General features: G+C 40.8%; 1 protein-coding gene and 1 pseudogene across 2 annotated transcripts in view; one reads left to right on the top strand and one right to left on the bottom strand.

Annotated features, from left to right (window-relative positions):
* The first annotated feature begins 2,730 nt into the window (after positions 1–2,730).
* Positions 2,731–8,700, top strand: LOC117503818 (annotated as a pseudogene).
* phf21b (PHD finger protein 21B) overlaps positions 8,621–22,225 on the bottom strand; it is an 81,135-nt gene continuing 67,530 nt past the window's right edge. For both annotated transcript variants that reach the window (XM_034163072.1, XM_034163073.1), the window contains exons 4-14: positions 21,435–21,527; positions 20,690–21,013; positions 19,506–19,634; positions 19,292–19,343; positions 18,937–19,013; positions 18,624–18,678; positions 18,117–18,139; positions 17,668–17,826; positions 17,451–17,517; positions 12,742–12,845; positions 8,621–12,548 (exon numbers count right to left, since the gene is read on the bottom strand). In XM_034163072.1, coding sequence (XP_034018963.1) covers positions 12,324–12,548; positions 12,742–12,845; positions 17,451–17,517; positions 17,668–17,826; positions 18,117–18,139; positions 18,624–18,678; positions 18,937–19,013; positions 19,292–19,343; positions 19,506–19,634; positions 20,690–21,013; positions 21,435–21,527 — 1,308 coding nt within the window. In that variant the 3' untranslated portion in view covers positions 8,621–12,323. The remainder of the gene's footprint in view (positions 12,549–12,741; positions 12,846–17,450; positions 17,518–17,667; positions 17,827–18,116; positions 18,140–18,623; positions 18,679–18,936; positions 19,014–19,291; positions 19,344–19,505; positions 19,635–20,689; positions 21,014–21,434; positions 21,528–22,225) is intronic.

The raw sequence follows: 22,225 nt of genomic DNA, 5'->3' as shown, positions 1-22,225 counted from the left end.
CTCTGTTTCTGTGTGTTCCTAAAGTCTGTGTTTCTGTGTGTGTGTGTGTGTGTGTGTGGTGTGTGTGTCTTTCCTAAATGTCTGTGTGTCTCTCTGTTTCTGTGTGTGTTTCCTAAATGTCTGTGTTTCTGTGTGTGTGTGTGTGTGTGTGTGTGTGGTGTGTGTGTGTGTGTGTGTGTGTGTGTGGTGTGTCTTTCCTAAATGTCTGTGTGTCTCTCTGTTTCTGTGTGTGTTTCCTAAATGTCTGTGTTTCTGTGTGTGTGTGTGTGTGTCTTTCCTAAATGTCTGTGTGTCTCTCTGTTTCTGTGTGTGTTTCCTAAATGTCTGTGTTTCTGTGTGTGTGTGTGTGTGTGTGTGTTTCTGTGTGTATTTTCTGATGGTGTTTGTTGTAAATGTGTCATGAAGCGTCTGCATGAAACACTTCTCGTAATTTTTTCCTGCGTGGCAGTAAATAATTATTTGACAGGTTCATCTTTTTTCAGCCGCGCGACAGATGGATGTTTTTTTTTATTTTTTTTTTTACACAGAGTCAGTCACGTCACAAAAATCCGACTTGAAATGGTTTGTTTTGCCCAAACAGCCTGACAGTGTAAAACCAGTTAAACCAAACTGATCCTATCTGGTTTGAAACCACTTTAAAGTGACGTCACAAACCAGTCTGACAGTCACCTGGTTAGAAACAGAGTGAAAAACATCAACTTAATTAAAAACAGGCTGAAAGGTGATCAAACCATCAACAAAGAGCAGCGTGTGATCATAAGGTGCTGCTGGGCTAGAGGTGGGCGATCCGGGATTTTGGTATTGATTTACTTGGTATTGATCCGATACCAAGTAAATACAGGCCCAGTATCGTTGATATCAATACCGATGACCGATACTTTTTCTATTTAAGCTTCATAGATCCAACAAGACCTAGGATAGAATTTCGCCAAACATTGTAACATGATAACAAATACTTTATTATCACAATCAACATTTTTTGTTTAAAAAAAATATCACTCAACACAACTTAAAAATCTCCTGAGGTCGCGGGCTGACTCAAGGAGAGCGCTGTGGGCAGGCCAGGCTGAGCCTACCTGCATGGCTGTTGGCTGGTGCCGCTGAGCCACATGACGGTGCAACAACAAAAGACAGAGGGGGGAGGGTGCGATGCTCCGTGTTGTGTGACACAGCGCAGTGCTGTTCTTACAGACAGAGAGTAGACTTTGATGATCTGCGTGCGCAGCAGTCAGTGCGTGTGGGAGAGAAAAAAGCTTGAGTATCGATCTTTTTTACACGTGGATCGTTCAATATCATACCAGCATTGGTATCGATATTATCGATATTAGGATCGATCCGCCCACCTCTAGCTGGAGCCCATACCAGCAGTCAGGGGCGTGAGGGGTCACCCTGGACAGGAGGATGCCAGTCGTCTCAGGGGACACATGGAGACAAATGCACACTTTAAAGTTTCCAGTCCAAATAACCTGCATGCTAGAGGAAGCCGGAGCACCCGGAGGGAACCCACACCAACACGGGGAGAACATGCAAACCAGAAAGGACACAGCTGGGAATCAATCCTGACCTTCTTGCTGTGAGGCATCAGTGCTAAATCTTTCTGAAATCTTTCTAAATTAAAACAATCATTTTTAAATGTATTTATTTATTTATATTGCAGCTCTGCACATTTCAAATGAAAGAAATGATGTATTTATGGTTTTAAACCGTAAAACCTTCGTGTTGAGGTGTTCCTATTATTTTGGCCTTCCCCCTGAGTGCGCATGCGCAGTATTTCAGGAAGTTACCTGCTTTTCGTTCCTTATAGCTCGTTTATTAGCCTCAGGTGAGTCCGTTTTAAAATATATTTATTGTATTAATTAACGTCATGTTGGTTAACATTAACTTTTTTAAACTTTTAATGTTAAACGAGCGCAAAGGTTCGTGTGATTTATGATCTAAATTCGCTAAAGTTGAACACTTTCCTCCCAGATTATGAAAAAAAATTAACTCAGCAAATCAGTTAAAGTTTAAAACGTAATTAATTTTAAGCTCTAATGCGCAGCACACGTTTAAACTGGTTTAAATGTTTAGTTGTGGGCTAGATTTTGTTTCAACAAGCCAGTTTTCTTCGAAATTAGAGATAATCTGGATTAAAGTGTGTTTGGTTTTTAAGAGACTTAAATGGTGTCAAAATTTTTAACTTTTTTTTGTCTTTTTTTCATCTTCCTCACAGTAACTGAATATCTGGAATTTAAAATGCTACTTACATTTAATGAATTAATTATTTGGTGTAATAAATGAGACTTTTCTCAACGTTTATTAAAACTAAAGATGTTTTCAGATTATTTGTTTTGGTGAAACTGTCAAAAATAAATAAATAAAATTTTAAAAAATGAACCACTTTAAAGTCTGTTTCCTGCTAAATTAAAGAACAGTTTAAAACTGGTTAAGAAATTCTGTTAAGACCAGATTGAGTTTGTTTCAGAACAGGTTAAAACAGTTTTTTTTATTCCAGGTGTAAAACATTTTATTGCATCAGTTTATTTAAAAATAAATGAATAAAGTTTAGGGAAGCTGGGGCTTCTCTTTATTTAATTTCCTAATAAATTAATTTCCTAATAAATCACCAATGGCTGTCAAAATCTTTGCATGACTAATTGAGAAATGTATGAAATTTTGCCTCATTTCCAGTTTTACTGAATAAATAAAGTGTATATATGTGTTTTATGAAAATAACCAATGACTTAAAAATTAACATGGTCCTAATACAAGCTTTATCTTGTTTGATTTTTATTTATTTCCTGTTTGACATCTGAACAAAGTGACGACGGTCCGCGATGACGTCATCAGCGTCTGATCTGGATCAGCTGGCAGAAATCGGTGAGTTCTGACCTATTTGCTCCACAAAGATGCTTTTGTATAACGAGTTTGCTTGATGAATTTTGGACTTGCCTGGTGGCTACTACGCCCAAGTTAGCACTCAGCTCGCGTGTGTTTTATTGAATTAGCAGTTAGCATCGACATCTGTAATTCCGCAGTAATAAATTACTTGATTCAGGATCTGGACTCATGATTGAAGAAATCCTCATCTTAAGCTTCTTAAAAGCATTTCTTGTTTCTTTTTCTTTTTTTTTTTTTTTGCTGCAGTTACTGAATAGTTCAGTGAAATATTCCTCTTCATTCTGATGGTTTTCCACTGGAATTACACGACTGTAGTGATCGCATAAATGCGTAATATGACAAATATTTTGTTTTTCCCTTTGATCTTGGCAGAGCTTCAGAAGGAGGAGAGGCAGAGGAGTTTGTCTTATCGAGAAGCTCCTTGTCCCAGCAGCAGCAGCAGCAGCACTGCAGATATAAGCCACCCATACTATGACATTGCTTGCCATGGAATTGTCCAGGTCACAGGTCAGGAAGTACAGATTCTGAAAAATAGCATCTAGATTTGACATAAATTCAACAAGAAGAAATTTTTGGTATGTGATGCAGGATTTGCAGTTCTGCTTCATTTGTGGTACAAGATTTGTGATTCTGCTTTGGTCATAGTGCAGGATTCAAGATTCCACTTTGATCATGGTGTCTGATTTGAGATTCCGCTTTGATCATGATGCAGAATTCGAGATAAGGCTTCGATCATGGTGTAGGATTTGAGATTCTGCTTCGATCGTGGTGCAGGATTCAAGATTCTGTTTCATTTGCGGTGCAGGATTTGAGATTTTGGTCATTCATGGTGCAGGATTCGCGATTCCGCTTTGATCATGGTGTAGGATTTGAGATTCTGCTTCGATCGTGGTGCAGGATTTGAGATTCTGCTTCATTTGCGGTGCAGGATTTGAGATTTTGGTCATTCATGGTGCAGGATTCGCAATTCCGCTTTGATCATGGTGTAGGATTCGAGATTCTGCTTCAGTCGTTGTGCAGGATTCACGATTCTGCTTTGATCATGGTGCAGGATTTGTGGCTCTGTAGCCAAATTACAAACCTAAATTGAAAGTCGCTTTTTGAGTTTAAATCTTTCCAAAAGTCTTTATTAGTTTTTCAGTGCGATTTGCTCTTTGAACGGCTCCCTTTTTCCAAACGCTCACAGGAGCTTCACGTGTGTCCAGTCAAACTATACGACCAAACATAATCTCAGCTGATTACATTAACTCTTCAGACATTTCGGTGTTAAAACCCGAAGCAGCTTCACAGCAGATCACGTTTCTCTGTTTCGTGATCTTTGTTTTCCAGGTGATGACAACTACGGCAGGAAGCTGATCATCTTCAGCAGCTGCTGTCTGCCGCCGTCCCACCAGCTCAACCACCACCGCCTGCTCGAGTAACTGACACAAAAACCTGGAACTGCCAAGCGCGTCGCCATGTATAATCGTTGTTTGGCCACAGGGGGGCAGTGTGGTGCTGAAATGTTTTTTCTCACTTGGGTTTTGCAGGTACTTGAAGTTCACATGGACCAGTATGTGGAGATGGACTATATCCTGGTCTACTTCCCACTACGGTCTGAGGAGCCACCAACAAACCGTCTCTGCGTTGGTACGAAACGCCTACAGCGAGTTCGACAGGAAGTGCGTCTCCTGGACTCATCCAGATCTCACAACCTTCTTTTTGTCACCACGTTGTGACCACCTGCATTCTGTCGCAGATACAAGAAGAACCTGAAAGCTCTGTACGTCGTCCATCCCACCAACTTCATCCGAATCGTTTGGAACATTTTCAAGCTCTGATCAGGTGACGCCGCGGCATCCAGATCCAGTTCAGGGTTCAGGTCCGTCACTGTAACTTGTTTCGTCTGTTTGCTCTCACAGCCACAAGTTTGGTAAGAAAGTGACGTACGTGAACTCCCTGTCTGAGCTCCGAGAACATGTGAACTACGAGCAGCTCCATTATTCCTGCTGACGTCGTCAGGTTCTGGTTCAGAAATCTTCTTAATCCATCTTTGTGGAAAAACTGAAGCAGGTTCCTGATCAGATCAAAGCTGCTGTTAATCCACAGCAACGAAATAAAGAATTTAAAGAAGAAAATCAAACTAAATTTGGGACATGAATTTCAAATTTTAGAGAGGATTCAGAATTTTGGATTTCTAAGTTGTCAAAAACCACCACAATCAAAAAGTTTGACTTTTAAATCATAATGATGAAATACGTATTTACAGCCAGAGCAGTGAGTCAGCCTTCCTGCTTTTCAATCATAATGAAACTTTTTACTTTTCTAAGTTTAAATTGGACGTCAGTTACTGAAAGTATAAGGAAAAAACTGAGATGTTAAATCAGAATTTTGACTTACAAAATAATTATTTTGAGATTAAAAAAATTAAAGTTCAGCCATTCAGCTCCTGTCAAATGTCAGATTTAGCATCTCAAAGTTGGTTTACTTGGGATATTTTATCGTTTCACTGGGATGAAACAATTTTCTGTAGATTTTTTTTTCTGTGGATTTTTTTAAGTGCAAGTCACACAAAAACTAATTTTCCCAATTTGTTCATAAATTCTGTTCACGTTATACACAAAATCCATTAATGCGTTAAGGTGACTGAGGTTTACTGCTAAATATTCATAAGCTATTTACTGTGATACGCCCCACTGCGACCTAGCTTGTCCCAGCACTAGGTGGTGCTGCAGCAGCATTGATACTGAATGACTTTTATGGTTCTTCTTTGGTCTGGACCAACTCGTCTGTTTTTTGTCTTTCAGGACACGATGAAAAGATACAAGCAGAGGGGAAAGGAGGACACGCCCCCTCAGGCAAAACCCCTCCACACCGACCCCCCCTCCCCACACAGCAGTTCGGTGTCAGTCTGCAGTAGTGAGTGTCAGGTTACCATGGTTACAGTCAGTGGATCCTGTGCTCTGATTGGCTGAAGAGTTTGTTTGTCGAGTGTGAGCGTTTGTCCAGGATGTTAGCAAAAGCCAACGTGTTTTTTATCCACGATAACGTCGCTGTTTTCTTCACAGCATCAGAGAGAAAAACAGTGAGGCAATATTCCGCCTGTGATCAGTCAGACTGTCACCTACCTGAAGGAAAAAGGTGATTTAAAAAAAGGAAGGAAAGTGAAGAATACATAGTTTTTTTATTAAGAATTTTTGTTTTGTTGTCTTCAGGTTTGAGGACTGAAGGAATCTTCAGGCGCTCGGTTCACGTCAGATCATCAAGCGTTCAGAAGCTTTATAACCTGGGTGAGTCATGAAGCTCCTCCCCCTTTGTGATGTGTGGCTCCGCCCTCTTCCTTCAGGTTGGGTCTGTTTCAAAAGGCTTCAAATGATGTAGATCTAAAAATCCAGCTTCAGCTCTCCAGATCTGCTTCATCAGCCCACTTTGACCCGGTTTACTTTGTTATAAGTATTTAAACCATGACTTTTCTGTGATGTCACTGTGACCTCACAGGAGACACACAAGGCGGAGCAACAGGCTCCAAGAATGATCGGGGGGAACAAAAGAGCAAAACAAATTAGTTGTATTTTAACATCAGCATCATAATCAGGAGGCGGAGCCTGTTCATGATGGAATAAAGATCCTCCTCACTCAGGGGGAGGAGTAACAGGAAGACAGAGGTTGGGAATGAGAGGAAACAGTAGTAGCCAGTAAACCAGCATTGATCTGTATTTCTAGTATTTATATTTGCAAATTGTATTTTACTTTCACTTTTGATACTGTGTGCTTCTTACCCTGTGTGCTGCTATACAATGCTGCTGGACTAGTTGGGGTCTTCACAAGGGATTAATGAAGTTCTGTTTAATTCATCTAAGAGAAAGATTAATGTCTGTCTGCTGCCCCCTACAGGCTGAAACCATTAGTTTCATAACTGCTGCATGGAGTAAACAAAGGAGTCTGCTTTAGATCAGGATTTACTCTGAGCTGATCTGGGTTGGTGTCGGTCACCAGGTTTCGTGGCTGAAATCATTTTAGAGGCACAAGTGTTGGCGTAGGTGAAGAACACACACGTTCTGGAAGTGGGGATTGTAAAACCAGACAATAATCTCGAACAGGCTCTGAGTCTGACGTGTCTTCGGGTTTTATGATCTTGTTGGCTGAAGGTTTGTTTTTTGTTGTTGTTGTTTCATCACCTCAGGGAAACCTGTCGACTTCGAGCAGTTCAACAACGTTCATGTTGCAGCGGTGATCTTGAAGACGTTCCTCAGAGAGCTTCCTGAACCACTGCTGACCTTTGACCTGTACGAACCGGTCCAGGATATCCTGAGTACGTATCATCTTTATCGTCGGCTAATCGGCGAGCGCGGCTTCTTCGCTGTTTTGAAACTCTTTGGGTTGTTTTTTTTTTTTTTTTTCCGTGTCAGATGTGCCGAGCAGTCTGCGTGTGGCGAGGTGTCAGCAGATAGTTCACAGTCTTCCAGAACCAAACCTGGTGGTGCTGATGTTCCTGCTGTCATTCCTCCACACGGTGTGTGTCGTCAGGTCTCACTTTTTAAAAGATCAAAGTGAATCATTTTCTGAACACTGATTCATATTTGGATCAGAGAGTTCACAGTGAACCGTGATTCAGATAGGTCACTTTAGTCACATTAAAAGGGGCAGAGCTACACTCCTGCCACGGTTTGTCTTGTCATATGTAGCGTGATGGTTACAATGAGGCTCCTCCCCTCCAGGTTTCCATGGAGAGCATCAGTAATCGGATGAACGCCTCCAACCTGGCGTGTGTTTTTGGTGTGAACCTGGTTTGGCCTCTTCACGGTTCCGTGTCTCTGACGTCAATCTCGCCCATCAACGTCTTCACAGAGATCCTCATCGAGCATTTCCACACCGTGTTCGGCTCCCGCTGCTCTCCTGGTGAACCGGTAACCAAACCCGTAACAGCCTGAACCAGAACCTGCGATTTGAACTAAGAACCCGAGCAGACTGGATCCAGAATAAATAAATATCTATATATATTTAAGTAGACTGTTACCAGTTAATCATTTTTTTTGTCTCTGAGGAACACGTCAGTTTTTCCAGCAACTTTCAACTTAATTATGATGTAATCTAAGAATCAGTTGCTAGGCCTCCAGGTTCAAAGTCATTGTCTAAAAGTGAAACCAAAATCCAAACAATTCATCCAGTCAATTTATGACTCGTCAACATTCTAATTTAAGATGTAATTACACACAGTTATATATATATATATATTATATTTCATCCTTTCTTGTTTGGAGGATCAAAGTTTGGCAACTTTGATGTGAAATGAGAAATTTTCAGGAAGAAACATTTTCTAGATAGAAATCATTACTCAGCTTAATTTACTTTGGAGGTGTCAGTTGTCGTAAAAGATGGGACATTGTGTGTATATTCATGTAATTAAACAGCTTTGTGTTGTAGCCTAATGAACCTTGTCTTAAGCGTAGCGCTAACTAGCATAGTGGTCTCAGCAGCCGAAGTTGTTAAAAAGAAGCTTGTTTTCGTGCTAATACGTGGTTAGCTATGTTACTAAGCCTGTTGAAATGTTACGTGTGCTGACTGGATCTCCACTGATGATGTAATTTCTAGCCCCGCCCATTTACCTTGAGCATGCAGATAATGTGAATGCAGTTTAATGAATGTTTCTAACTCACCGTCTCCATGTCAACAATCTTTTATTTGTGCTTCTTATTAACATTTGATGTACAAACTTGACACAGGCTGTTCTAGATTTTTGTTTATTAATGATTAAATTTTTGTAAGAACTTGGTACAAAAAGTGAGACTACTCTTTACCGTTTACCGACTTCCGTTGATCCACTTTTTAATGCATCATAAAGAAGAAAAAGAAACTACATTGGCATATTTAAGACAAACACTTTCTATACACACGGTCCAGCGGACAGTCGTCTTTTTATCGTGACAAAAACAAACATCCTGTCTCGCCGTCGTCCCCTCATGGCAAGCTGAATCATCCACCTTTGCAAGCTTGAAGTAAGAATGCAGAACTGGCAACGCATTAAAAAAGTCCAAAGTTCTGGTTCTTTGCTAAAAGAATATAAAAATGCTGTTGTGGTTTGTTCAAATTGTGAAGTTGTGTATTAAAATAGATCTGTTAAAGCGCAGCACAGTTTCTCCCGGAGAAGATTTCTACAGACGGACCGTGTGGAGCATGAAGGACGTGGCACACCGATACAGGATCAGTCTGACCGTCGGGTGAGTGTCAAATATCATCACACACAACACTAAGTCCCACAATCCCACTGGAGTTTTATTTGTTGTTCTCATTCCTCTGCTGTACACAAAGCCTGGAACCAAATTTTACGCCACAACTAATCATTATCATCGTGGCACAAATGATCAGCTTATAAAAGTGTTAATTTTATCCACCCAACAGTCCAAAATATTAAATTTACAGAGGAAAAAAAAAGTATTGTAACTTAAACGACAACAGCAAAATTTGAGTTAAAATAAAAAGTGTTTCAAAATCAACATTAACATTTAAAATGTTTACATTTTTTTTCTTTTTTGAGGCTTTTTTTTTTTGTTTAATTAAAAGAGCAATTTTAAGTTTTGCTCAAAAATAGTAATTTTTAATGTTATAATGACAGAGGAAATTCTGATGGATGTTTTGGTTTTTATATCATAGAAAGATCATGTGGTCTCGTCACGGTACATTTTACTGCTTCTCTAAAAAGATAATCTTTTTTTTTTTTCCCCCTCTCCGGGCAGTTACAGGCTCTGTGTACACAATGGATTAAAAAAAAAAAACATACTAAATACAGTTAGTGTGTAGCTAAGAGTTTTGAGTGATGGGGCTCGAACATAAAACATCATCAAATGTCACACACACACACACAAAAAAAAATCCAAAGCATTTTCCATTTCAAACGCTAGAGCGCAACAGTGATAAAGCAGATCATCAAAATTAACTCTGGAGACACTAACAGTATGTGGTCATCAAAAAAAGTAATGAGAAACAGCTACAATAAATAAGCAAGAATCAAGGTTTTGATCAGAAATCACAGAAAATATCACTTGATCAATAAATCTAACAAACCATTTAAAAAATGAGTTAAGGCATTTTAAGTAAGTTTCATTTCGGCTAGCGTTCTGAAAATTTTTTTTTTTTGAGATGTAAATATTGAATTACTAATTTTATGTTCACGTTCTGGTATATTTTTGCCGCTGCAGTGTGACCTGTTGTGACCTTACAGCTGAACTCTGAATTCTGCGTCATTGTGGACAATTGAGCGCAGCTGGTTTAACTTCCCGTCTGGAAACAGGTTAATGATTTCAGCACTCTGGTGTTTCAAGTGCAGGTTTAGAGACACGCAAATTAGGTGAATTTGAAACTTTGTAATTGTTCAGGTCTCTCTTGCAAAAAGATCTCAATCTCAAAGGGACTAACCTGGTTAAATAAAGTTTAAATGAATAAAGTCAGTGGCTAAAATCCACTCAGATGTGAAAAGATGTTAAATAGATACCTACATTTTTTAAAAAAATCTCAGTATTTGATTTGACAGAATTCAGTGTGAAAATATGATCAGTCCTGATTTATTTATTGTAGCTTAAACTTTACATTCAGAAAATACTTTTTATCGTTATTTACTGCACTGAAATGTCGCTTAAATAACTTCTGTTGTGACTAAAATGGAAAATGCTTTGGGGGGGAAAGACGTTTATTTGTATTGCTCGTGGTTTGTTCTTGCGGTCACGCCTCAGCTGTTTTTAATTCTTTTGAGGTGCCGTGTACATGGGGCTTCTCCAACACTTCAGAACCTTTCCAGAGTCCAAAGCTGTGAGCGGGATATGATGGAAACAGAACCATCGCTTTGTTTTCAAAGGCGGCGTTGTTGTATTTGTGCATCAACAGATTAATACAAAACCATAAAAATGATTAAATCTATGTTTGTAATACTTATGTGGACCAGCAGGAAGACTAGCGAGACAAAACGGACCGAGCGGGACACACAGTGCCGGCCTGATTCTCTGCAGATTTTTGTCAGTGATGCTGAACCAGGAGGACGCCGCGTTCCACCCGCAGGTCCGACGGTCGCAACGTGGCCACAGATTGGTGTCTAGAAATAGAACAATGACAAAAACCCTGGATCGAACAATTTGTCCTTGAGGCAGTGTTCATTTTGTGAAATTAACAGGTAAAAAAAAAAAAAAATGGCAGGCGGAGGGGGGAGAGAGCGCCCCCTGTACAAAGAAAGGTTTTTGGCATATTTTTAACTGGTTAAAGGGGAAAAGATGAAATGGCTGATAAATGTTTCAAATGTTTGTTTTCTGCAGCACAAGAATTTTTTTTTCCTTCTCTGAAGACGCAAAACCAAAATACTTTTACAAACAAATTAATGCTACGAAAAAAATAATAATCAACTGAAAAGAGGGACGATCCACATCCAGTGCACAGCTGCTAGTTCCAGTCCCGGTTTGGTGAAACCGCAACCTTGTTCCAGCATGAGTGACTGGCAGAACATGATTGTGTACAACTTCTACACTCGCCTGTACAGCCAGATACAGCTTGTAAGCTAGCTAACACGGACACTACAACATCTCATCAAGCTAGCCAATTAGCGTGTTTGTTAGCCAACTAAAAAAAAATAGTGCTAATTGTGTTCATTCAGCTCAGAAGTAATTAAACTCTACATTTTTGATGTTCTATATTTACAGACTGTTGCTTCCTACAAGAAATCGTGACATCACTAAACATCTGGCCCCACCCACTTCACTAGAAAGCATGAATAAATGAGGCTATTTCCATGTTACTTCCTGAGAATTTAAATTAAGAGTAAATCTTTTGATTCTAATTTAGGAGAATTTTGTCTGTGCATCATTGAGAGAGAAAACAAACATTTAAAAAGTTCATCTGGTGTCACAACAAATAAAAATACAAAACCTGCGATGATGACGATACCATGAATACTCAAACTTTATCAACAGGCATCAGCATGAAAATACTAAAATCTGAACTAGAAATGCTAATTTCTGTATTTAATCTTAAATACTTTTTCTTTAACTCTATTAACACTGAAAGAAAAGTTCTGTTTGTTTTTTAGGCTCGTTTTCACGTCCCTCGTTCACCTGAATATTTATGGCAAAGACATTATTCAGAGATATATCAACGTAGTGCGGCATTCTGACTGCTAACTACCACTAAACTAACCGTTTCCTCGCACTATAGATGCAGAATAATTATAGGAAATATCTTCTGACTGCGCGTCTCTAAATACATTAAGGCCAAGAACAGGAATAAATAGAAAATAAATTACAAAGAAATCTCGTTAAGCACTGTAGGTGTTGGGTTTTTTAAAAAATATCTGAATTGAGTGGAGGATGTTCGCTCGTTTCTCACAGTTTGTTTGTTTCCGTCCACAAACGCCCTTTGAATTAAACGCGATGAGACAAACGACCACCGTCGATATTTGGCTAAAACATGGAGGCGGCGCAGGCGGGCTAGTCGTCGTGGTCGTGGCACTGGCTCAGGGTGGACGAGATGATGGCGGTGCTGCTGGTGGCTTTGATCCAGGGCTGGGGGTGCAGGGAGGTGGCGATGGTCGTCATGGTGACATGGATGAGCTGGTCTCGCTGGATGAGCCTGATGAGTGATTTGAGGCGGTCGAGCGAGGCCTGCGTGTCTCTCTGCTGTCCCAGCAGTCTGTCCCTCACGTCCATACAGCGCTAGGACACAAAACCACAGTCAGACATGTGACCCTGCCCCCAAATAAAATACTGGCTGTTAAACTTAAAAAAACAAAAAATGTTTTAGCAGATAAATGATCGTTTGTTACCACAGAACTTTTATTTTTATTATTGTCACTTTGACAGTTGCCGTTGTCGTTGTGACCTGGAGGGGGCAACATTGGCTTCTTACTTTGAATGTCTTATTGAGGTTCTTGTCCTCCTCCTCCAGGTGAGCGCACTCTTTCTTCAACTCTCCGTTTCGTCTCAGCAGCCGTCGCTTCTCCTCCTGTCGCACTGCACACAGAAACACGTGTGAACGCCGTGACGACACACCGTCATATTTGTCCCACTAACTCAGAATCCATATTTAATGCACATTTCCATGGCGATAGGCTTTGGACAAAACAACAGTCATGAACTTGTATTATTTCCTTTTTTTATGGGTAACTCATTAAAATAATAATTAGTTCATGCTTATTACTCCATTAATTAACAAACATTAATAATACTAAACTGTTTAGTAATAATTTACTGATAATGTTTATGTTAAATAAGGCTGGAGACTGTAAGGTGGTGGCACCATAGGATGGTGGTTTGTAGGATGACTTTAGAGGTGAAGAAGAAGAAGAGAGTGAGAACTCAAAGGATGAGATGGTGGAAGCTGAAGGAGGAAGACTGTTGTGTGAAATTCAGTGAGCAGGTGAGAGGCACTGGATGGAGGGGAAGTGATTTTGGACAACGGGAAAAATACTGCAGATGTGGTGAGGGAGACAGCTAGGACAGTACTGGGTGTGACATCTGAACAGCGGAAGGAAGACAAGGAGACTTGGTGGTGGAATGAAGATATCCAAGAAAGTATAACTAGAAAGAGATTTGCAAAAAGAATTGGGATAGTTGGAGAGATGAAGAAAGTAGACAGGGCTGCAATGCAATCAATCAATTTTATTTATATAGCGCCAAATCACAACAAACAGTTGCCCCAAGGCACTTTATATTGTAAGGCAAGGCCATACAATAATTACGTAAAAACCCCAACGGTCAAAACGACCCCCTGTGAGCAAGCACTTGGCAACAGTGGGAAGGAAAAACTCCCTTTTAACAGGAAGAAACCTCCAGCAGAACCAGGCTCAGGGAGGGGCAGTCTTCTGCTGGGACTGGTTGGGGCTGAGGGAGAGAACCAGGAAAAAGACATGCTGTGGAGGGGAGCAGAGATCAATCACTAATGATTAAATGCAGAGTGGTGCATACAGAGCAAAAGAGAAAGAAACACTCAGTGCATCATGGGAACCCCCCAGCAGTCTAAGTCTATAGCAGCATAACTAAGGGATGGTTCAGGGTCACCTGATCCAGCCCTAACTATAAGCTTTAGCAAAAAGGAAAGTTTTAAGCCTAATCTTAAAAGTAGAGAGGGTGTCTGTCTCCCTGATCTGAATTGGGAGCTGGTTCCACAGGAGAGGAGCCTGAAAGCTGAAGGCTCTGCCTCCCATTCTACTCTTACAAACCCTAGGAACTACAAGTAAGCCTGCAGTCTGAGAGCGAAGCGCTCTATTGGGGTGATATGGTACTATGAGGTCCCTAAGATAAGATGGGACCTGATTATTCAAAACCTTATAAGTAAGAAGAAGAATTTTAAATTCTATTCTAGAATTAACAGGAAGCCAATGAAGGTGAGATATGCTCTCTCCTTCTAGTCCCCGTCAGCACTCTAGCTGCAGCATTTTGAATTAACTGAAGGCTTTTCAGGGAACTTTTAGGACAACCTGATAATAATGAATTACAATAGTCCAGCCTAGAGGAAATGTCTGCAAGACAATCCTGCAGTTTAGCTAATTGGTGTGTGTCCTCTGGCTTCATGGATAGATAAAGCTGGGTATCATCTGTGTAACAATGAAAATTTAAGCAATGCCATCTAATAATACTGCCTAAGGGAAGCATGTATAAAGTGAATAAAATTGGTCCTAGCATAGAATCTTGTGGAACTCCATAATTAACCTTAATCTGTGAAGAAGATTCCCCATTTACATGAACAAATTGTAATCTATTAGATAAATATGATTCAAACCACCGCAGTGCCTTTAATACCTATGGCATGCTCTAATCTCTGTAATAAAATTTTATGGTCAACAGTATCAAAAGCAGCACTGAGGTCTAACAGAACAAGCACAGAGATGAGTCCACTGTCTGAGGCCATAAGAAGATCATTTGTAAGCTTCACTAATGCTGTTTCTGTACTATGATGAATTCTAAAACCTGACTGAAACTCTTCAAATAGACCATTCCTCTGCAGATGATCAGTTAGCTGTTTTACAACTACCCTTTCAAGAATTTGTGAGAGAAAAGGAAGGTTGGAGATTGGCCTATAATTAGCTAAGATAGCTGGGTCAAGTGATGGCTTTTTAAGTAATGGTTTAATTACTGCCACCTTAAAAGCCTGTGGTACATAGCCAACTAATAAAGATAGACTGATCATATTTAAGATCGAAGCATTAAATAATGGTAGGGCTTCCTTGAGCAGCCTGGTAGGAATGGGGTCTAATAGACATGTTGATGGTTTGGAGGAAGTAACTAATGAAAAGAACTCGGACAGAACAATCGGAGAGAAAGAGTCTAACCAAATACCGGCATCACTGAAAGCAGCCAAAGATAACGATACGTCTTTGGGATCGTTGTGAGTAATTTTTTCTCTAATAGTTAAAATTTTATTAGCAAAGAAAGTCATGAAGTCATTACTAGTTAAAGTTAAAGGAATACTGGGCTCAATAGAGCTCTGACTCTTTGTCAGCCTGGCTACAGTGCTGAAAAGAAACCTGGAGTTCTTATTTTCGTCAATTAGTGATGAGTAGTAAGATGTCCTAGCTTTACAGAGAGCTTTTTTATAGAGCAACAGACTCTTTTTCCAGGCTAAGTGAAGATCTTCTAAATTAGTGAGACGCCATTTCCTCTCCAACTTACGGGTTATCTGCTTTAAGCTGCGAGTTTGTGAGTTATACCACGGAGTCAGGCACTTCTGATTTAAAGCTCTCTTTTTCAGAGGAGCTACAGCATCCAAAGTTGTCTTCAATGAGCATGTAAAACTACTGACGAGATACTCTATCTCACTTACAGAGTTTAGGTAGCTACTCTGCACTGTGTTGGTATATGGCATTAGAGAACATAAAGAAGGAATCATATCCTTAAACCTAGTTACAGCGCTTTCTGAAAGACTTCTAGTGTAATGAAACTTATTCCCCACTGCTGGGTAGTCCATCAGAGTAAATGTAAATGTTATTAAGAAATGATCAGACAGAAGGGAGTTCTGTCTGATCATTTCAATGCAATGTGGCATAAGATGAAAAGAAGTGGCAAAAGCGAAGGAAAAGGCATATTGCAAGCTGTATTAGAAGTTGAATAGTTAGGAAGAAGAAAAGGACTTGTACCGATTGTCCAGACAAAGGGACAGAGCTAGAAAGGATGTGCAGCAGGTTAGGGTGGTAAAACATGCAGATGGTGATGTGTTGACAAGCAAAGAGAGTATGTTGAGAAGGTAGAGGGAATACTTTGAGGAGCTGGTGAATGAAGAATATGAGAGTGTGAAAAAAGGCTGAAAGGCTGGATGATGTGGAGAACGTAAATCAGAAAGTGCAAGAGATTAGTAAGGATTAAGTGGGGGCTGCTATGAAGAGGATGAAGAGCGGAAAGACAGTTGGTCCAGGCATGGAAGTGTCTAGGAGAGATGCCTGAGGATTGGAGATGACATGTGCTAGTTCTTATTTTTAAGAACAAGAGTGATGCGCAGAGCTACAGTAAGTACAGAGACACAGCATGAAGTTATGGGAAAGAGGAGTAGAAGCTAGGCTTAGAGAACACGTGAAGATCTGTGAGCACCAATATGATTTCATGGTGAGAAAGAGCACTACAGATGCAATGTTTGCTCTGAAAGTACTGATGGAGAAGTACAGAGAAGGCCAGAAAGAGTTGCACTGTTTGTGGATTTAGAAAAAGCTTATAACAGGGTGCCAAGAGAAGAGTTGTGGTGTTGGATGAGCGTATCTGGGGTGGCAGAGAAGTATGTGAAGGTAGTGCAGGACATGTACAAGGACAGTGCGACAGCAGTGAGATGCACAGTAGGAATGACAGCTTATAACATAACAGCTTATAATAGTGGAGGTGGGATTACACCAAGGATGAGCTCAGACTCTCTTCTTTTTCACAATGGTGATGGACAGGTTGACATATGAGATCTGACAAGAGTCTCCATGGACTATGATGTTTGCAGGTGACATTGTGAACTGTAGTGAGAGTAGAGAGCAAGTTGAGTCAAGCCTGTAAGGAGGTGGAGATATGCTCTGGAGAGAAGGGGAATGAAAGTCAGCAGGAGTAAGACTGAGTCCATGTGTGTGAATGAGAGGGAGCCCAGTGGAATAGTGCAGTTACAAGGAGTAGAGGTGGTGAAAGTAGATGAGTTTAAATACTTGGGGTCAACTGTCCAAACAAATGGAGAGTGTGGTGCAGAGGTGAAGAAGAGAGTGCAGGCAGGGCGACTGCGGGTTTCTGTTACCAACCACATCGTGTTATTTCAAAACGAAAACACGTAATGGAAACTTGTATTTGAAAAAAAAAAAAAAAACCCTCAAATATTGCAACTGATTTAAGGAGTTCTGCATCCCTTTGTCCGGCCACACTCTGCTGTTTAGGATGTCATGTGACCTGTAATAGCAGAAAAGTCTTTCCTTTACAGTTTTGCGAAATATGGCTTTTTTCAAATCACATAAAAAAAACCCCACCTCGTGATGAATGTAAAGACTCTTGCAATGTTTTGTTAAACCTTCTGAGAGATAAGCTTAAAGTAATATTTAGCAGGAACTACCATGAGTCCCCAAACACAGAGCAGAACCAGTTCCAGCAGAACCCTGTTCTTACCAGACTTGTGTGTGATGTAGGACTGAACAAAGTTCTGTGGCCATGACGTGTTCTCCTTGTTCAGAACCTGGAGAAGACACCAAGAGTTCCCAGTTAGTTCAAGCAGGAGATGATCTGCCGTTTGGTTATTATCATGATGTTCAACCTGACCCTGCATGGTGACAGTTTCTGATGTGCTGCCAAACGTCTACATGAAAAGTTTTGTCTGCTGCCGTACCTTCTTCTGACACTTGGGGCAGTACCAGGGCCCCCTGGGCGGGGTTCTGAGCGGCGGGTGGAGGCAGTTTGGGTGGAAGGTTTGAGGGCAGTTGTGGCACGGCTGCAGCTCGCCGTCCTGTTTACAGACGGCACAGAGCTCCTCATGCTCCAAGTCGTCCTGTCACCAACACAAAACGCCAAGAGCTGTTAACTTTAAAAAACGACACAAACAAACCAACCAAAAACAGCCTGAATGTCAGAGCGCGATTATGAAGAGAGACAAATATTGGCCACACTGGTTTTAAATGTCAAATCAGAGGTTCCTTAGTTATATCACCAAAACACAGGTTTTTCGGTTCTTTAACTCTGTTTCATTACGGTTTGTTCAGCAACCTCTCCATCTGTTGCCATGCCGCCTGTGAGCGCTCAACCCGAAACCAGTCCCAGCAGAACGGTTATGTCACCTACCTTCCAGCAGAGGTCCTCAGAGTCTAGCATGTGGACGGAAGCAGAGCAGATGTTAGTGACACACCCACACCAGTGTTTCACATCACACCGGCCAATCACACGTCTGGACTCTGGCCCCGCCCCCTGACACCATACACCGTCTGTTTTGTTGCAGTTCTGAATCTTAACATTCAACAATTTGAAAACCACTGATCCAAACAGATGAAGACACTAAAGATGACTGATTATTAATTTCATTGGAGGAGCGATTAAATTTCATGTTCTGCTTTTCTTATCTTTTTTAATTCTGATTGACTGCTGAATTTTGATTATTGCATCATATTTATTGAACAGAAACAATTTTGTTCAATTTGAAATATTTTTTTTTAATGCTCAACTGTAACACACACACACACACACACACACAGGTTAGAGATCACAGCCATGCAGAAGCCTGAATAAAAACTCCCATTATGCTTGCATGAGCTAAAAAAAAAAAACTTTTAAAAAATTATTTTTCTTGTTTACCTTGTGCTGACAGGAAGAGGGCGCTGTTCAGGAAACTCGATGGGAGACGTTTCCTCTGCAAAAAAAAAAACAGCTTCATTTCTACAGAAGTCAGCATGAAACTGTACCTGAATGTTAAAAAAAAAAAAAAAAAATCCTTTCTTCAGCACCTGAATGCATCACAAATCCAAACAGGGCTTAAATGTGGATAAAGTTGATTTTTACAAGTGTTAAAAACAAACAAACAGGAAGACAAAATAAATGATTGTCTTCACTGTTCCATTTATACATTTTGTGAAATGATCATTTATTGTGTCACTTTTTTGACTCTGACCTCTGGTTCAAACAGGCCGCTGTAGGCGGGGTTAGCTGTGCTTCGTCTCTTCCTCTCCTGACGCTTTGTCTGGATTTCTGGGGGGGGGGGGGGGGGGGGGGGGGGGCAACAAAAAACTTTTCAAACACCTCAAATATTTTACCAACAAATCTAAAAGTGTCTTCAGCCTCGTGAACGTTTATTCTTATAATTATTAATATAAAAAAACTAACTGTAAAAATTGCTCCACTGTAGCCACAGGTGATGACATCACAGGCTAGGTGGAGTTATCCAGGTGGCTTCTTGCCTTATCGTCAAGTTTGGATAAAATTAGGATTTGTTTAAAGAGAGAGAGAGAGAGAAAAAAAAAACTCACCTTCTAGCTGATTCGTGGTAACGAGGCCGAGGGCAACCATGAAGGCGACTTTCTGTGAGAGAAAAACGGGAACCGTGACGACTCCAATAAACAATCAGATTTATATTACGAACCATCAACAGCCGAGTCATTTTATCCCCCATAAATATGAATTGTATTATTTGAGAGGAAAACGTATGTGGCCCCAAAACACTTTCCTTATATAGTTTCTTACCTCTGGATCTTCCTCCTTTTTTGGTGTTGGGAGTGATGGGGTGGGCGGGGCTTCCTGGGAGGAAAGGTCAGCCTGCATCACAGTCGGGCCCTCGGTGCTGCTGGGGGCCTGTGGTTGGATTATTATCACCTGGTACCCAAACACAGACACGGCATAGAAACATTAACACGTACAACCAGAAACGCCGTTTGTCGGAGGGACGTCTGTGCATTTTTTTCTGTGTTAGAATTTATTCTGTATTCATTACAAAGACATCACTGTGAAGAAAAGGGTCTGGGAACAGGACCGGCCTAACTGGTTCTCAACAGAGAATGTGTGGAGAATTTTGGAAAAAAACAAAACAAATGCAATAATGACGACCCCGTATAGTTGGGCATCCGAAGACATGTTTGCAGGAAGAACTGGACAAAATAACACCTAAAACGCTTCATCGCTTGGTGTCATCACCAAAACATCTTAAATGAGAAGGAACGGCAACCTTACAGAGTGGAAAATACTTTAGTGTCGCAACTGTTTTGGGAATGTGTTGCAGGCCTGAAATGCATGAACAGATGAATATTAAATGAAATTAAGTTGACCAGAAAAAAAATATAAAATATTGTTGCTTCATAATGTCTGCAACAAAATAAAAGTCAAAGTAAATCTCAGGATTGCTGTGGGTTTGTTTTTTGTTGTTTTGCATTTTCAGTATGGTTACAATTTTTTTCTGATTTGGGTTATAGAATTTTTACCTTTAACCCCTTAACGCCTATCGTCGCATATATGCTACAATATTTGACTCAAATATGCAACATACCAAATTGACCAGTATGCCTGTTGTCGCAAATTTGCAACATACCATTATTATTATTATTATAACAAATTATTACCAAAATTACTATTTATTTTTTGTGCAAAAGTGAAATTAATAATCTCAACATTATTTACCATCTACTTAAAGGCAAAAACACACACAAAACATTTTTTTTATATACAGCTATATAAATTCAGGCGTTAAGGGGTTAAAATAAAATAAGCTTAATTAGTGTAGATTGAATTTTACTTCTGAGTTCTACTTTTGGAAATAAACCAAATCAAAATATAATCTGAACTCTGATAATTTTGTTTTTAAAGTTTTTTTTTTTTGTTTTTTTTTTTAATCCAATGCTAGCATTGTTACTGAGGGCGTGAGGGTGTGGCTTCACCTTCACAGCCTCGCTGACAGTTGACATCCCGTTACTGGAGGCGGGAGAAGCAGCAATGATGGCGTACGCCACGCCAGGGCCTGCCGAGGCGTGCTGGGTAGGGTTGTTAGAGTCTGCAGCCACTGTCAAGATGGTGGGCGGCGGCGAGCTGTCAGCCTGTCCATTGGGTTGGTACTCGGTGTTGAAGGTGCAGTTGGCGGTGGGCAGCGTTGGGCCCTGGCTTTTAGGACTGACCACAGCCGTCGCCCTCTGCAGGCTAAGCGGCTGCAGCTCCTGACAGGGACTGTGGGGAAGGCTGTCGGGAATCTGGGTCTTTGGCCTGACCTGGAGGAAGACGTAGAGTCCGTTAGAGACCAACATTCTGAACGGTGCTGGAATAAAAACCATCTGATGCTGCTCCAGTAAACATGTCCTGTTACATGGTAACACCCACTCATCACTGGTTTGAATAAGCTCTTGCGCCACTCACCATACTAACTGTCACTATTCTACTTGTTCATGTAATAAACCTGCTAACATACTGTACATGCTAAACATCAGAAGTGAATGGCTGCTGATGTTAGCATGTGTACACTAGCTTTGATAACAACCCGGCTGAGTTCAACATGATCTCGTCTGGGACATCCTAAACTGTGTGCTCAGTCTAGTGCCACCATCAGGACAAATCATACGTTTTGTGCTCTAATACTGGTAAAGCTGTCAGTCAGAAAAGTGTGTTGGCAGGGGCGCCCCCGTGTGGCCGTACCTGAGGTAGCACAGTGGCTGCTTGTCCTGCCAGCCGGTGCAGGGAGCCGACCTGAGGCACCTTGATGGGCACAGCAGTGAGAGCACCCAGCATCTGCAACAAAGTCCAAATCAAGTCAAACATCTGAGATTTAATCTGTTCTCATTCATTTGCAGCTAAATCGTCACGTTACATCCAGAGGAAAGAGGCGGGGATGATTTTGTCAAACTCCGCCCTCTTGTACACAACGCAGAACTAAACAGTAAACATCAAGTCCTGAAATTTTTATTTTTAAGACTTCAGTAAGATGATTTTTGTTTTGTTTCAAAATTGCAAAATTTGGCTGATTTACTGTCATGTGATTGGTTTTTAGAAGTTCTGATTGCAGCTTCTGATTGGCTGCTATATTTTTATTCCATCTGTGACAAAAGAAAAACTTCAGCCCCTCCCCTCTTTTCTTCTTCTGTAATAATCCCTTCTTTCCACGCTATTGTGCTGCAGCAAAGGGACGTGGAGGAGGAAGCCTGTTTCCATGGTAACCGCCTGGATGAAAATTCTTGCAGTGCACGGTCTTTCATTTTGGTAATTGCAGCCTCTTTTCTCCGCTGCTAAGCAGCTTCGCTTTGGGAGGCCTTGTCCTCCAAAGTGTGAGCAAAATACTGTTTTTACATTTATTTGTTGGCTCTGCAGCAGAAAATGAGGTTTCGTCGTCGTCCTGCGATTCAGACGAGGTTGCTGTGGTGTGAACACGATTACGTGTCACTCTGGATTTAAATGTTCAGTACAGAACGGACGAGAGGTTCAGTTTAGTT

Source organism: Thalassophryne amazonica, chromosome 22 (genome assembly GCF_902500255.1).
Source record: "Thalassophryne amazonica chromosome 22, fThaAma1.1, whole genome shotgun sequence".
Lineage (NCBI taxonomy): Eukaryota > Metazoa > Chordata > Actinopteri > Batrachoidiformes > Batrachoididae > Thalassophryne > Thalassophryne amazonica.
Note: the sequence above shows the minus strand (reverse complement) of the source record. Positions and strands in the feature narration are given on the sequence as shown.